At 39.9% G+C, this 17,304-nt stretch overlaps 1 protein-coding gene across 1 annotated transcript in view; it reads right to left on the reverse strand.

Annotated features, from left to right (window-relative positions):
• Positions 1-2,189: 2,189 nt before the first annotated feature.
• Positions 2,190-17,304, reverse strand: part of GALNT2 (polypeptide N-acetylgalactosaminyltransferase 2) — a 99,714-nt gene continuing 84,599 nt past the window's right edge. The window contains exons 11-16 of the mRNA XM_061990951.1: positions 15,600-15,726; positions 11,971-12,063; positions 11,688-11,771; positions 9,877-10,003; positions 6,427-6,546; positions 2,190-5,131 (exon numbers count right to left, since the gene is read on the reverse strand). Of these exons, the coding sequence (XP_061846935.1) occupies positions 4,976-5,131; positions 6,427-6,546; positions 9,877-10,003; positions 11,688-11,771; positions 11,971-12,063; positions 15,600-15,726 (707 nt within the window). The 3' untranslated portion in view covers positions 2,190-4,975. The remainder of the gene's footprint in view (positions 5,132-6,426; positions 6,547-9,876; positions 10,004-11,687; positions 11,772-11,970; positions 12,064-15,599; positions 15,727-17,304) is intronic.

Consider the following 17,304-nt stretch of genomic DNA (forward strand, 5'->3'; position numbering starts at 1 on the left):
ATAGCTACTGGATGTTAGGCTGTAAATAAAATGTGCATTCTGACAAAAGATGCAACCCTGACATTTGTGCTCATTCTGTAATCACGACTTATTATCCCCGTTACTTCTTTTTTTCAGTGGCTTCTATTCATTTGCAATCACTCTGTACAAGAAGCAGCCTCTTGCTGGAGTGTTCTATAAGAAGTCATTGCTATGAAATGATTCATTGTATTTGAGGCTGAATGAGGACACAGGTGATGCAGGCATGCAATGCAGGACTGCAGAGCTTTTATAGAGTATCTGCATTCAGTACATATCTAAGAAGGCAAAGCAGACATTAGGATTTGTGTACCAAAATACGACATTTTTAAATGAGTGTGGTCATGGCAGTAACACCTCAGACAGGAACTGGACAATCCTCAATAAGATCCACTTTAAACAAGACAACAGCCCTTACCTCAAGTAAATGAGAAGCTTTTAATCTCTCACAATATTCAGCTTCTTTTCCATCTTCTTGAAAATACAGGATTTAAAAAAAATGTTAATCCATGAAGAGGAAAGACTAAACATTCCCTTATGAGAGGGGCATAAATGTACCTGGTTCTACGCACAGTGACAGGCAAGCAGAGTGAACCCGTGCAAAGGGAGCAGCTAAAAAGAGTGATTTGAAATTCCAGAAAATGAGTTAGACAGAATGAGAAACATTTTTCCATATATACACACTTGAGTATAAGGCAAAGGAAACAATGGGGTTCTGGGCAGAAGGAATGCACAATAAAAAAATGCTGGACAATTCATTCAGTCTTGATACTTGTAGTGAGAAGTATCCCCAAAACAGTTCACACAAAAACATCCATGTAAGACTCCAGATAGGGACATAAGAGAGAGAATTACAGATTGGTCAGGGTTGGAAGGGACCTCTAGAGACCATTGAGTCTAACTCCCTGCTAAAGCAGGTTCACCTCCATCAGGTCACACAGAAACTTGACAAGGTGGGCTTGGGAACCTCCAGAGAAGGAGCCACCACACCCTCCCTGGGCAGCCTGTGCCAGGGCCCCCTCACCTCAACACCAAAGAAGATTTTTCTTATGTTTAAGTGGAACTTTTTGTTTTCCAGCTTATGTCCATTACCCCTTGTCCTGTCACTGGACACTACAGAAAAAAAGACCTGTCTCATCCTCCTGACACCCACCCTTTAGGTACCTTGATGAGGTCTCCCTCAGTCTTCTCTTTCCTAAGATAAACAGCCCCAGTTCCTGCAGCCTTTCCTCATAAGGAAGATGTTCCAGTCCCCTGATGATCTTGGTGGCCCTGTGCTGGACTCTCTCCAGAAGTTCCCTGTCCCTCTTGAGCTCAGGAGCCCAGAACTGGACCCATGACTCCAGATGAGGCCTCACCAGGGCAGAGTAGAGAGGGAGAAGAACATCTCTCGACCTGCTGGCCACACTCTTCTTAAAGCATCTCAGAATGCCATTGGCCTTCTTGGCCACGAGGGCACATTGCTGGCTCATGTTTAGCTTATTACCAACCAGGACTCCCAGGTATCTCCCTACAGAGCTGCTCTCCAGCAGGTCAACCCCCAGCCTGTACTGGTGCATGGGGTTGTTCCTCTCCAGGTGCAGGACTCTGCACTTGTCCTTGTTGAACCTCACAAGGTTCCTTCTCTGCCCAACTCTACCTGAATACTACATTTAACACTGGATTAGATTAAAAGCTTCATTTTTCTTTCCCGTCTTTTCCACATAGACATTAAGATACCAGTAAGTATGGGTCTGGATGACTACCCTACACAACAGGGAGCAGAAAGATGAGATGCTGCTGCTAGTGTCCCACAGACTGGAGGAGGCCCTGTCATGCCAAGCACCATGGTTTCTGGCAGCAAAGAGAGGGACAGCGGAAGTTCTGGAGAAGATGAGGCCTCTGGGGGCAGGAAGGGGAGCGCCTTAACACTGCATTTTCAGGTGGCTACAGCCAGTGTTAGATCACTCCTCAATGTAAAGCAGCTTCTAAAATAAGACCATTTCTTCAAAGTTATCATATTAAATACAAACAAATTCCCTTAAGTGCAGATACATGCCCACATTTATACACTTTTAGAACAGGAACTTGATGAAACAACCAAGTGAACTGAAGCCTTTGGAAACTACTTCCATCTACAAGCTCCAGGCAGACTTCTTGGTTTTACTCAGTAATATTAACCACCACACATCTATCTATAAAGCATTCTTTATTTAAGTTAAACAATTTTTCAAGGATGGTTTCCATCTATAAAATGAACAAAGTACAAGCTCTGTACAGCAGACTTTTCAAACCAACTGAAAAAAAGAAACAAACCAGTTTCCAAATTATGCTTTGAAAATCTGCAAAACAAACAACATCACCATTCTTGCTCTGAAGATGGTAAGAAAAGTTCTCAGGACACTCCATTGCAATTTGCTTCGAGGGCTCTTAATTGATCTTTCAAATGGGTAAATTTCTTGGACATTTAAAAAACAACCCTAAAATCACAGTAAGTAACTTTGGCACACTGTCATGTAAACATAATGAAAGGATACCACTTCTTGTCTGTTCTCTCAAAGAAAAGCAACATACAGCTCCTATGGTAAAACCCCTATGCACAGCATTCATGGGGAATTAGGGAAAACATTCCTACTTTATATGATAGCAGTTGGCATTAAAGACTTGAGAGGAGGAATATGGATTTTCTTTTCTTACTCTCAATTCTGATTCAGAGATAAGAGACGGGTCAATACTCAGAGTTGATTTTGGTTAGTACTAGCCTATGATTAAAGTCGCAAATGGAAATAGCTCCATGGTAGAAGCTGAGAGGTTGGGTTTTCTTTTTTCCTTTTAAATTCTGTTTTGAAAAACCTCAAAACAATTGATGCTGAGCCTGTATTTCAGCACTTTTTTTCCCAGACTACTAGAAATCTACTGCTATGTTTATGAATGACTTTCTCATTTTCTCAGCTAGGTTAAAAGGCTACAGATAGGGAGAGATTAAAAGCTGAAAAAAAGGTTTTTCCACTGTGTGGCCTCTAAAACAGGCAGGTTTTGGAGAAAGTGGATTGTGAAGAAGCATAAAAAAAAAAAAAGTATTACCTATTCATAAAAGAAGTCAGATGGGGGTGGGGGTTGGGGGAGCTGGATTTAATGCTCACATCCAAAAGGTATGCAGGTACTTGCAAGTCATAACTTCAGACACACAAGGTATTTCTGGGCACGCTGACTGGCACAGTTAAAGGCCACCTCTACACTTAACATATAGATGTAGCCAAAGGGAACTGAAGAATCGGGAACTACTTTTCTTCCAGGGACAAAGAAAGCAGGGAACTGTACCTGCACACTACAGTACAGCAGATGGTTTTCATCTCCTCATGACCAACACTTCACATTTTTTCCAAGATCCATGACCCTACCAAAACCACCTCCTGGCACTGCACATCAGCGCTGACCTTTGGCGATGCCATCTCGCTTATCAGTACTTATACACCTTTCCTTTCCATTTTAAAAGTTCATTGAAGCATTTGCTTTTAATAAACAATGTATACAGTCTATGCAGATGTAAGAAAAGACAAGTCAAAGTTGGGGGTTAACTTTGACAGTATTCCTTTACTACAAAAATGACATCAGCTGGACCGAAGCTGCAAAATGCAGGGGTTCTACGGTTAAAAACACAGAGGGATGTGCAGCTGCCCAGGCTGATTCCCAGACCCAAGCCTGGATCCATCCAAAAAGTTCCATTTAAAAATCAACAAAATGGATGAAAATTCCCCAGTAGTAGGTCTATAAATTAGGCAAGTGCAATTCTAAGATATGACATAGCTGCTCCTCCTTGCAAACCAAAAAACTGGGATCTAGTGCTGTCGCCAGTGACACTACTGTTCTGTCTTATTTCTACAGCTCAAAAGGGGACTGTGAGACAAAGAAATTGTCTCACAGGGTCCAGAAAAAAGCTGTGCTGAACCCACGTGGCTGCATGAAAGATCTGAACCGTTTATATAACTGTAACAAAAGGAAGAAGAATTTTAAAGACAAGATACTACAGAAGAGATCAACATAAATATCAAGTACCAGTTAGACGTCACCCAGAGCACGTGTAATCAACTTTCAAGTTGGAATAAACAACCCGAGCAATCATCTGTGCAGACGCATTGGCTTATTCTATTTCCTTTCTCCTCCTGAGTTTCATCATCTCCAGTGAGGGTGAAGTGTTAAGAAGTAGATCCAGTTTGCAAAGCAAAAGCATCCAGTGTTAGCACGGACATGATACTCAGCAGCACAAAATCCGCACCTCCGTGAAGTTTCACTCTCTGTTCCCATCCAACTTCTGGCTACACACACGTGTCAATCATTTCGTTGGTAATTATAGGACGATGAAAATTGATATAAACCGTTGGGAGCTGACAATATATATACTTTTATATATTTATATATTTAAAGTCCATCATAGAAAAGTTCATATTCAAATTACCAAGTACACACAGGAGAAAAAAAACCAAACCAAAACAAAAAGCCCCAAACAAACCTTCAAAATGACACTTCTGGTTCTGGAAATGACCAACCGTGATTTCTATGCAAATGGAGTTTCCAAATGATTTTCTCCTAGTAATTTTTCCCCACTCCCACCCCCCTGTTCCCCACAGGTGTTTCCTTCAGATCCTTTGTGGTTGGTTGGGTTTGTTTTTATCATACATCAGTTGTTCCTAGAGTTAATTATCTGCTGTGCAAGTACGTAACTGAAGACAGAAAGGAACCGTTGAAGTCTTCACACCAAGAAGGAATCGTGCTGCAGTCCTGTTCAGCGACACCTTTGCAGTGCTCCAAGTCCCCTGGATCCCTGGTGGCTGCTTCAGCACTCTCCTACTTTCAGATAAAAGGTGGAATACTGAGGTATATAAGTTCCGTGGAAAGTTTTAAGAAATACATCAGTAATTCAATCAAAACTTTTGCCCAACGTCTAGGAGTCGAAACGGCATTTTGCTTGTGAGTCCTTCTACTGCTGCAGGTTGAGTGTGAATTTCCACTGCTGTGACAAGGAAGGACTGCAGATCTCAACGGTGAGACCACCATTTTTGGCATTTCGGCTGTCAAGACAGAGGTTGCTGCCAACGTGCCTCAGTTTTGAATTGCTCTCGATTTGTTCCCATTTCTGGAAGAGAAAATAAGGGTTACCGAGCTGGAGAGCAAGAAAAGGATGAAGTTCTATGTCCCGGCCTTTGTAGTCTCCATAAGCTTCCCTGGCTCGTGCTCGGGAGAGCTGTGAAAACTGCAGTAAGGAGTTTAGATGATCCTTGAATAAGAGTATCTAAGTTATAGCAAACCTTCCTAAAACAGTTGTTAGTTCAGCAAACACTGCAATAGATACAGAATACATCAGATCATTCTCCTCTACTACTCTACAATTCTCAAATACTGTCACCTGTGTGAAACCTGCAGTCTGAAGAAAATAAGTCACACAATCCATCCATGTCACACTACAATTCTCAGCAGAGAGAAGCAAGAAGCACAAACACCAAAGGTTACTTTAGAGAGACCCAGGAATCTGTCAGGTGTCTTTCAGTTATACAGAAGAGAACGAGTCAATCTGTGCTGCCAACAGCTCTTTGCCTAAAGTGAAACTGAAGGTAGAGTAAATCCCAAATACAAGATGTTAAAAAAGACCATGTTTTTTCTGTTGTGTTTGTAACACAGTGTGCTTTTAAGCCTCATCGAGAAAATCTTTCTTCCTTAGCTCCCTTTGCTGAAAAAGTGGCAAGAGTATTCCCACTTCATCGGGGAACAGCATTTCAGTTACCTGTCTGCAAAAAACCGAGATACAGGAGCAAGGAAGCTGGCAGACAATCAGAACTGATGACTTGGCAGAAAGAGATGAATTGTTAAACAATTAGATCAAGAAAGATGGTATGGCTCTGCAAATGTGATTTTCCTCAGGCATGGGAAATGGATGAAGTTACAAAGCTGCATTAATAAAGATGAATTGAAGGAGTCTAGTGCTGTTATAAACAGGTCACGGCTGAGAAGAAAAAAGGAAAGCCAAACCACACTTCTAAGATACAGAGTACATCATCTTCAAACTTCACTGAATAAGACCTTTCAAAACCACATTGTGGAATATACATTCTGTCTCAGAAAACAGACATAGCAGCTGGAGACTGCTACACATCAATGCTGTTGGGTGAAACCTTTACCTTAGGCCACTACTGGGACAAAAGCTCTGCGTATTCATAAAAGATTGTCACTGGCCTATGAAGAACAAAGCTCTGTACACAACCTAATTGCTGCTGCTGTGCCCAGATGCCACGCATCCTCATTCTACACACACAAACACCGTTGAATGGAGAGCAAAACAGACAGAAGACACGACTATCAGTGCATGTTTCTGCATCCTCATTCACAGCTCTTGTTTTCCCCACTGGCTGTGGAGTGCATTCACAACATACTAACCTGTCTGCTGTCGTTTTCCCTACAGCCCTGAAGTTTTATTAGTGAACCAGGTGCTCTGTCCACAACAGTAAGGCACAAATCCATATGTTTCACCGACTTGTCCTTTGTTAAGGCCCACTCCTAGAAAAAGGAGGAAAAAAAAAAGCGTACAAAATGGTGTATATTAGCAAGTGCACTTCATATGTGTTATCTCTGCATACATAGCACAGGTTAAAATCCTGCAAATAGCTGTCTGCAAGCATTAGAACAGTTCATTGCTTCACACAGAGCAGGAGAGGAAAAACAGTCCTTTCCAGAGTACTTCCATCTGGCTCAGCGTCCCCAAGGCAGCTCAGGGCATGGCTGCCTGGCTGCTCTCTGTTGGCACCACACAAGCCCAGCCAGTAGTCACTCAGCTCTGCAGCTTCTAAAGGTTTGTCCAAACACCTATCCAGCTCTATTCTTAACCCTCTCTCTGTGATTGTGTATTACATCCCTACATATCTTCTGTGTAGGAGAGACTTACATATATACAAGTATATATACAATACATACACAATTATATATACAGAAATCCTAAAAGCTTGGTGTGCAGCTTCTCTGGACACCCTACCCACACATTAAACAAAGCAGATGTACCCCAGGGACGAAACAGTCATTCTTAATATGACAGAGACGTCCAGGAAGCAATACACAAGAGGGTCAAACTCAAGGGGTCTGGGAGAATATTACATCTATCCGAGGTGTTACATACAACCGGATTTTCTTTAAATGCATGAAAATATGCAACTCAGAGAGCAAAGAAAAGCTGTTCTGTATGGTCTGTTGCCCAGCTTGTTTGGGATCAGCATCCTTCTATGTAGGACATGACCTTGTGAGAGTTCAGACTCTCTCCATGTCTTTCTTCCTCAAGTTTGGTCTCAAGGATCCAGATTGGTCTTAATTTGTCTAATTATCCTTTGAGGAAATAAGCTGATCTATCAACTAAAGCCACACTAATCATCCAAATCATGCTCATTGATACTTAAAATGGCACAATTAGCTTTTCTCCAGCAACTAAAGAGGATTCAGAGTTGTATAATACTAAACCCTAGCCACACAGGGCCAAGCCTGGCTACATTTAAATGATATTTTGCAAGCAATTAGTGTTTCAGAAATAAATTAAATGACCAATCCCATCCTTTTGGGGTTTTTTAAACTTATTTTCTGATACCATAACTAAATTTCTTGCTTGAATAATCACTTTTAAACTCAGTGGATTGAACGATGATTAAATCCCTTTGAGAGCAGAAACTCTAGAAACAAATCAGAGCTTCTAATCCATACGATTACATGTCATCACAATCCTACAGGTACCGAGCCAACAGATGGGTACCATGTCATGCAGGTACTAAAATGCTGACCATGATACAAAGCAAAGGCAGGGTAATTCTGCATCCCTTCATATCCTTAAGCTGAAAGCTTTTTCTTTCCAACTCAAAACATTAATCTAGGATAACAGCAAAATTAACTTGCTTTCTCAGTTCTGTCCAGTTCATAATGTATCATCAAGAGTCACTAATTTTCACTTTTAATAATTTAAGCTCTGAAAAGGACTTGCTAAACTCCTGATAAGGAATTACCAATGCCTCTGAAACAGACATCCCCCTTATAAGATTTACATTGAATAGTGACAGTTGAAAATACTATCACAGAAGTGGTAAAACTTGTCTCAGAGAACCCCCCAGCCAGAGAAAGTTAGAGTCTTGAAAATACTGCTTAATACATCTTCACTCTTCCATCAAAAGGCTGCAAGAGCTCTAAATGCAACAGAAATCACTCAAGAAATTAACACATTTAAAAGTCAAAGGTACTGCCTCACAAAAGCCCCAAGCTCTGCTGCAGGAGACATCTACACAATGGCCTTGCGTGGTACAAAACACAGTGTATAGATGCCTTCCTCCAGTGATCAGGAACTATGACTAGCTATAATGGAGATAACATTAAGCAAGTTCCACTACACCAGAACAAGGATTGCAAGCAGTGTCTCTGCTCAGGGCACAGTCTGGAAATAGCACAGCTCTGTGTAACACTTTGGAAATCAGGACATGTGAAAAAACCCTGTGCCACGAACCAGAAATATAAAGTTAGCAGAACACCACTAAGCTGAAACCTTGCGCCTGTTTGGGGTGGGGGGAAGAAATCCCATTGTGACTTAAATCTTGCATTTTAAGTCATGTTGAGCATAAGCCACAGTACACACTTCAAATTACAGAAGGTCTCCATATCCAAGTACTCCTAACTCCAACATCCCCCAAACCCTCTTGATAAGAATAGACCCAAAACACACAGTACAGATTTAAAGGCTCTGGTTTGTTCCCTACTCTTCTTCTCTCATGCTGTTCACCCCCTTCAATTCAATACAAATTCTGCTTGGACATAAAACCTGCTTTTTTGACCTGTTCCACCTCTTAATTTGTCTGAATGTCCCATCACAAGGACTTTTTCAGACCACGTGTATGTTGGGTTTGTCAAGGTCAGTGCCACAGAAGAGACTTCCACATAAAAGAGGGTCATGTTCGGGGGAGAGCTGTTTGAAAAAAACGAGATGATTTCCGACAGTTCCCTCAGCAACATGATATATTTTCCAAGAAGTATCTTCTTTATTTTAGGCTTTCCCTGATTTGAGGGTTTTACCCTTCTAATTTAATTCACAGCAAGTTTCTGATACTCAGTCAACGGTAGATGTCTAATTGGCCAGCCTTCCATTTCACCAAATGTACTTGAAATATCAATCATATTTAATTTTTAGTTGGGTTGATTCTGAAAAGAATATTCTTACAAAGCAGCACACAAACCAGCATGCACGTATGCATCCACTTCATGAATGATAACTAAGTCACAACTGCATAAATAGATTCTTTGAAATAATTAATACTCTCATTGACAGATTTGACACATCTGCAATTAGTTTAAGATCAGAAAGGATTTGTTGAAACATTCCCTTTACTGTGAGTGAATAGGATATGACATTTAGGCACTTATTTTCTGGAAGAACCATATGGAGAATTAAGACAGATGTTTTTTATACTCTGCTACCACAAATTGGAAATGACTCAAAGGGTATCACAGTAAAGCATTTGGCTATTTTGCCGACCTTAGGCCACATGCTTAATACAACAAAAATCTTTCCTTAAGTAAAAATCTCCCCCCTCAAAAAAAAAAAAAATCTAACACATCAACTCACTGGAAAAAAAGTTTTCTACACAAGTATAAAATTCCTGTGAAGGAGAACAGTAGCCTCTAGTGGAAATGCAAATACCGATAGCAACAACAGAAGAGGATAATTTGAGGCACACTGAATCTCTGGGCTCAGATTCTAATCCTGAAAATGCAAAAATAGTTGAGGGAGAAGTTATTTAGCTTTTTGGTTTTGTTGTTAAGATCCATACTGTGGGGATAAAAAAAAAAAAATATCAATGGCATACAGACCTGGTTTCCCCCGGCATTGTGACATTCATAAACTCCAACAACACCGTCTGCAAAATGGCCCAAAGTGTCAAGGCAATTGGTACCCTGCTGCAAAGCCCCAAAAGCTATATCTTGATGATCAGGTACCCTAAAAATGAAACCGGAAATAACTGCTTAATTCAGTTTCTTTAATTCTTGAATTCTTTTTTAACTCCTTGTGTTTACTCCAGAGTATTTAAGATGACAGTTGAAGATGAGCAATGACTATCATCTGGAAATCTCAATCACTTTCTGAGGAGGAAAGGCAATTATCTAATCAGGAACTGATCAAATATGTGTAAAACTTGAAAGTTTAGGACAGAACAAAAAGACTTGTACCAGAGAATGAGGATGAATATACAAACTCAGCACAAAAAGCGCAATAAAGACAACTTAATGTCCTCATTCAAGGTCACTCAGGCTTAATGCTACCAGTTAAGGTCATCAAGACCTCTTCTTTTTTTCAGCCAAGCTAGCTTGTGGCAGCAATATGACATTCTACATTTTTCCCATATCAGTTTTACTGAATTACTAGAAAACAGGTTAGGATTTATGGGTTTTTGAAAATTATATAAAGTCAATGTTTCACTGATAACTGTTGTCTAATGGCTGCACATAAAGCATGGAAATACCTGTTCAGATAAGTACAGTTGTGGGGTAGTGACCACAAGTTTGTATTAAACAGTAAAGCAAGGGCATACAAGCTCCTTTTAAAACTTCAGACTACAATATGAGTACAGTAATTCAACCCAGCAGAGTGAGTACCAGAGATGACACAGAGTAAGACAACATTACACTTAAGTAATGCTTATGGTAGTACATTTTACAGAAGAACTTGCAAGACTTATTTTTTTTTCTGATAAATTAAACAAAAATAAATATCCTCTGTCACTTTTAAGATCAAATAAAGAATAACTTACTTCCCTAGCATCATCCTGGTTTATGAGACTCCTTACTATGAGTGGTTCTCAATACGGTTCACTAAGGCTATAATGGCTGGTACTTTTGCAATTCCAAGCCTCTATGCCACTACAGTTACCTGTCTACTGACAGGAAGTGAACCAGGAAAAAACCCAAGTATTCTTTTGAGAGACTGTATCTTACCATCACACTACCAATATTAGGTTGACAGCAGACAAATTGGTTTATAGGCTCAGATCTGACACATATTAACAGGTTATTGAACAAAAATATGTTTATCCTTTCAAAAACTGTTTCTCTTTGAGGATTTTTCATTAGTCAGGATACACTCCTGTTACAGAAACTTCTAGCAATGTTAACCCTCATTTCCCTCTTCTCATCCTCAGTCAAAAGTTAAAAAATAGTGACAGAGAACAAGAGACAGAAAGAGAGAAGACTCAGCTGCTTAGAATCTTAGGCATCTAGCCTTGTCTGCCAAACATACAAGGTCCTCTAGCCTGCTGACTCCCATAACTTGTAGTGTACTGACTACTTTAAAGCTTTTTGCCTTCACCTAAACACATGCCTAGTTGAGTGAGGAGACTGAAAGGGATGACAACAGGATAGAGAACAGGGCACTTCTGAGCAAACAGCTTGTGTAGGAGGCTAACTTTAGGCTCAGATAATTTCAGTCCTTTGGATGCTGTTCTCTAAAATACCTGCCACTGCAGCTGTAGCTGCAGTAAGCAAAAAAAGCAGCTTACTAGGAAAACATGGCTCTTCGGGAATAGAAGTAATAACTTATATCCAAGGAAGAAGAAGAGAAACTGATTATTTCTGGAGAGAGCAAAAAAAGAGAACTCCACACTCTCTCTGATTTAGCGAAAACTTACCGTAATTCAGGATAAACATTTTCAAGATACCACTTGAAAGGTTTACAGCTAAGTCTCTTTCTCAGTTCCATTCGGCTTTGAATACTAGAGGAGGGGAGGAAAAAAAAGAGCAGGTTTCAAAGTCAGGCTGTTGTCTTCACATACTTTAAGGAATATACAGAAAGCTCAAGGACAGTAGAACTGCAGAACTGTATCTTAAAGAGATAACATGAGAGCTAGCACTGCTCCCACCTCAGAAGCTGCTGTCTCACAAAGACTAAAAGAAGAAGCACTTGTGACTTACTTGCCATAAGGTACATTCCTGGCTGAAGGCACTGCTGCATAATAGAAATTTTTGTACTCATCCATCCAGACTTCTGCTGCCCTGCGTGTGTTTCTAGGAACAATCATATGAAACACAGAGGTTACCTTTTCCCTAGCTGAGATTAAACCATGTCATTTATTCTTGGGTTGATTTTAATCCTTTCTAGTACGACAACAGTCAGCTGCCTCAGGCCAGGCAGAAGATTCTGTCTTAATGACCCAAGTAACAGAAAATCATTAGAGAGTAACATTAACTGTAATCAATGCATTTAGAATGAAATTCATGTCTTTTCTACACTCATCACTACTTCAGGTTTTCATTCAGAATTCAATACACATCTTGGAGTCCTTTCTGCAAGCTTCATGTAAGTTGCTAGGTTGTTGGGTTTTTTGGTCTTTTACAAAGAGTAGCTTCACAGAAGCCAAATTCAGTGAGAGTTCATCTGGATTAAGCAAGCTAACTGGAAACATAAAAATCAGCAATATTTAGTAACATCTTTCACCTCTTTGAAAACAGATATGCAAACACAGGCAAGACATTTCCAGTCCTCATGCTATTCCTACCAGCACAGCACTACAAGTTCCAAAAAGACATAAGCTGTCATGACATTGAAGGCTATGAATCAAACAAGTTTGCTGCAGCTGAGGTAACAGAGGAGAACCAGTAATTAAAAAAATATTTTTAATGCTTTAAAAATCAAGAGAGAATAATTATTGCACTAAATGTGAAAAACACTAACCCAATTTCTTTACTTCTAATAAAATACATCTGTAACTAAAATTCCTTTATTTATGTAACTGGTGTCTTTAAATCTCCTTTGGACTGCAACAGGGTAATGTCTTTTTCCATCTTTCCCCTGGCTTCCATGTAAAACTCATTTACTTCTATTGTTCATAATTGTATGCTTAGAAAATTAAGTCGTATTTCAGTTGCAACTGCCATGCTCTGAAGCTTATGTTACATTTGGCAATAAGTTCATCTAAAGCAACTGGAGTAAACTCAGGCCGCCAGTGACTTCTTCAATATGATTTTCCAATTCAAAAGACAGAGGGAGGAAGGGAACGGAAGGGAACGGAAGGGAACGGAAGGGAACGGAAGGGAACGGAAGGGAACGGAAGGGAACGGAAGGGAACGGAAGGGAACGGAAGGGAACGGAAGGGAACGGAAGGGAACGGAAGGGAACGGAAGGGAACGGAAGGGAACGGAAGTCACAAGATAGATCTGAATCATTTTTGTTTGAGAAACTATATTTCCTTTCAAAGATTCCTTTAATTTTTTTTTGTAAGCCAAATCCCATTCAATTCAGACTACTTCAGTTTTTAGCTTCACTTACAGCCTTCTCAGGCCTGTATGAGTATCAGACAGCCACTCAGCACCTACCCTTCTTGTTTGCTAAGCAATCAGCTTGTCTGCCAACAGGTCAAAGATTTTGATGGTGGGAGAGGAATTATTTAGTTTTCTGAAATTGAATGATTTCAAAGGCACTTGGTAAGGCCAGAATGAATGACTGCATCACACTTCCCCATACTCAAGGATGAACAGGTCAGGCTTACTGTGACAGGAACACAAAACCTGTGTGGATGCTGAGAACTGCCTAAACTGGTAGAGCCCAAAGGAGGCAGGGTACTGAGAAACACAGCATAGGCATTGAGCCATCAGAGGAAGTTTTGCATGGAGTAGACTGGAATTTTCAAGATTTATTAGCTTGTCTGAAGTGGTTTATTAAGGCAGTGCATGCTGGCCCAACAATTCCTGCCAGACATAAGCTGTATCTGCCCACACCATACAGCCAGGATGTGGTCTCCCCTCTCATGAGTCCCAGTCTCTCATCCAGAATCACCAATGTGTTTTAGCTGCTGAAAGGCAGTACACACTGACTAGTTGACTAAAAATAGGACCCTTACCCAGAGCACTCCAAAATACACTGCATAGAGTCAAAGGACAGAGAACAAATATAACAAGCACCAACTGCAAGACCAGCACTGATTCCATGTACTGAGTTTCTTGGCACCATGGCCCTGCACATATCTGACAACACCTGTACTACAAGAGTATCCCATCACCTTATGTTTCTCACTCTCTCATTCCTAAAATTGGTGAAGGCATCCTGTTATGTTGGTTTGACATTCAAGGAATTTGACTGGGGAGAAAATCTTCAAATATGCAGCAACTTGTCAATCCTGCTTGTAAGTGATATGCAACTTCTCTAGGTCAATTTAAAAATAATCCAAGGAAACAAAGAATTTTAATGGCATTTCAGAATGAGAGAGCTAGACAGCTAAGGACTCAGATAACAAATCACTTCTAGAGAAAGGTACTTCTGGAAAGGGATGTAAGTACCCAAGACACTAATTTGCAGGCTTCAGTTTAATTGATAAATCTTTCTGCCCTCCCAATTCACAGTAGTAACACTGGAATTGATATGCAGTGTATTAAGAGAGTATATTTCATTATTCATTTTTCACTGTAGCATAAAATACACCTCAAAGAAGAGGAGACCAGAAAAACTTCTACTATAACCACTAGAAGAAACAGAACAGTGACTTAATTTGAGCTAAATATTTAATACATTAGTCATCTTGGGTGCATAACCAGCATGGAAGAGAATAAGGAACCTTAGTGTGTAATTAATCTAAGGTGAAACACAAGACCCAAAATATTGGCAGCTTAGAACATTCTTACGAATTTAAGTACATTTGTACTTTATGTTGCTTCACGTTAAACAGTGTTTGAGTTCCATAACTCTTTAAGGGTAAAAAAACTTATTTACAGCTCTCAATCCACAGAATCTTCAGCTGAAACCTGTACTTCCTCAGCCTCCTGAGCATCAAATCCAATTCTCTAAACCAAAACATATAGTGATTCTTGAGCTACAACTGATAGAGCCTTGGTCAAAACATTCACCATACACTCAAGCAACACTTTCATCCACATTACTAAAAAATCCACTATGAATAGGAATCAGAATTGCTATTCTCATTCTAAAGAGAAGAAACTGAGGAAACAGATCAGTGTTCAAGCTACCAGCAACAAAATTAACAGGTATGTTACTCTAAGCCCTTAATACTGCAGCTCCTTAGTTCTACAGAAAAAGCATTTTTAAAACACAAGAAAGCAAATGTTGGCAACTTCATTGTGTATCAGACTGACACAAATGCCAAAATCAGTCTACATAATCATTTGCATATCACATACTGATCATGTACTAACAAAAAGCAAAGCATGCTCGTAACAGTGTATCCTGGCTCTTAGTGAATGATGAAACTGTTTCTATAAGATTTATGAGGTGGTTCTGAAAAGAAAGTCTTCTTCAAAACTAAATAAACATGTAAGTTCTCAAAATTGATAGAGTGCCAAACTAAGCACTCCCTTCTTTTCCAGATTCTCAAGCTGTGTCTACTAGATATTTCCCTTTTTCAGTTCCCAGGTTCTCCTCCCAATCTGAGTACTTGTCACAACATCATTAATCTCCTTTCAACTATTATTTTTTCCAAGCTACATAACATTGCAAATATGTCGAAAGAAAAGATCGTTAAAACGAAACTACTGCCACCTGCTGATCATTCGAAGAAATCCAAAGCACTGTTATTCAGCCTTGACTTAATTACCTTGCAAACACAGTACCACTGCCACCGGGAAACGTGTAGGGATGCTGTTTGCGGAATACGTGACCCACTCTGCTGCAAGGGATGATTTCAAGACTCCCACCACATTGCCAAACTCTGAATGAGATCTCTGAAATAAAAGTATGAATCACAAAATGCTGTAATTTTGCAGTATTCTATTTACAGAGAAGGCTTTTAGTGATTATTGCTGAGATCAATAGGAGTTTTCTGAGAAATTCTAGGATAAAGAGGCATATCTGAGCATTTATTATTCTTCAAGATCAGGAGAAACAATCATTTTAACTTGGAAACAAAACTGTATGTCTTCTCTTACCTGAGGTTACCAGCATTCCTCAAGTTCATAAACCACACTACAATTTGCCCAATTAAATCAGGACTGCACCTACTATTACTGTGTTTTATCTAAAGGGTTAGCAACATTAATTGATACACTAATGATCTAGCTTATAATAATAATAACATTTTTAATCTAAGGATGGAATAACACAGTGGGCAAAAATCAAGGCACAATATATCAATCAATAGACTGGAGCTGGTAATTTATCCTAGCTGATAACCAAACATTCCCAGACACCGGCTGTGAAAAGAATTAGTCAATCATAATTTGAAGACAGACTGAATACAGATGGAACTTCTGTAAAATGAAGGTTATGGACAATACACTTCTAAGTCAATCTAGTGAGCTGATCCAGATAGTGAGGACAAGAAGGTCTGGAAATATTTATACACCTTTCTCAACTTACACCTTTGACAGTACAAATCACGTAGTCTGAGAACTCTTCCTCATTCCTTTCAAATAAATGCTGTAAGAAAGGTGCTTCCAGGAGCACTGCTTAAATTTTCACAATTCTGCTTTAGTCCAGCAGCTGCTACCAGTTACTGATACCCTTGGTTTCGAGCTGCTTCATAATCAGTCAATATCTTACCACAGATTAAACTCCGTCTCTAATTCAAAGCCAGAGTATAAGACACAAAAGCTAGGCAAAGTGCCACTCTGTCACTGTCATCTCTTGAATGTATGTAGGCACTGAAAAAGTATTACTGTTTTAGAAGTAATTTAGAAATATCTTGTGGCAATTTTTCTCATTATTCATAGATTCCCTAGATTCCCATACTGTATACTTTTCAGCATCTTAAATACTGAAGAATCTCAATCAAAAAAATGAAAATGATGAAAAATACCTCTATGGCAAAGACAGCAAATGACTAGTAAATAGGTAGAAGCAAATTAGTTCTTATTTGCACCAACACAGCTTCTACATGCTACAGATTTTTAAAGGAAAATGAATGTACAGCAACTAAAACTCCATGGATTCTCTTAAGGGTTCAGTGCTGAGGCCTGTTTTGTTTAAAATCTTTACCAATGACTTGGACATGGGGATCAAGTGCATCCTTATTAAGCTTGCAGATAACACCAAGCTGGGTGGGTACACACATGTGCTTGAGGGCAGGAAGGCTCTTAAGAGGGACTTGGACAGGCTGGAGTGATGGGCTCAGGCCACTTGAAAGAGGTTCAACAAGGTCAGGTGCTGGGTACTGCACTTGGGCCACAACAACCTCACGCATGCTACAGGCTTGGAGCATAGTGGCTGGAAAGCTGTCTGGAGGAAAGTACTTGGGGGTGTTAACAGCAGCTGAACATGAGCCAGCAGTGTGTCCAGGTGGCCAAGAAGGACAATGGCAGCCT

This window comes from Colius striatus, chromosome 2, assembly GCF_028858725.1.
Source record: "Colius striatus isolate bColStr4 chromosome 2, bColStr4.1.hap1, whole genome shotgun sequence".
Lineage (NCBI taxonomy): Eukaryota > Metazoa > Chordata > Aves > Coliiformes > Coliidae > Colius > Colius striatus.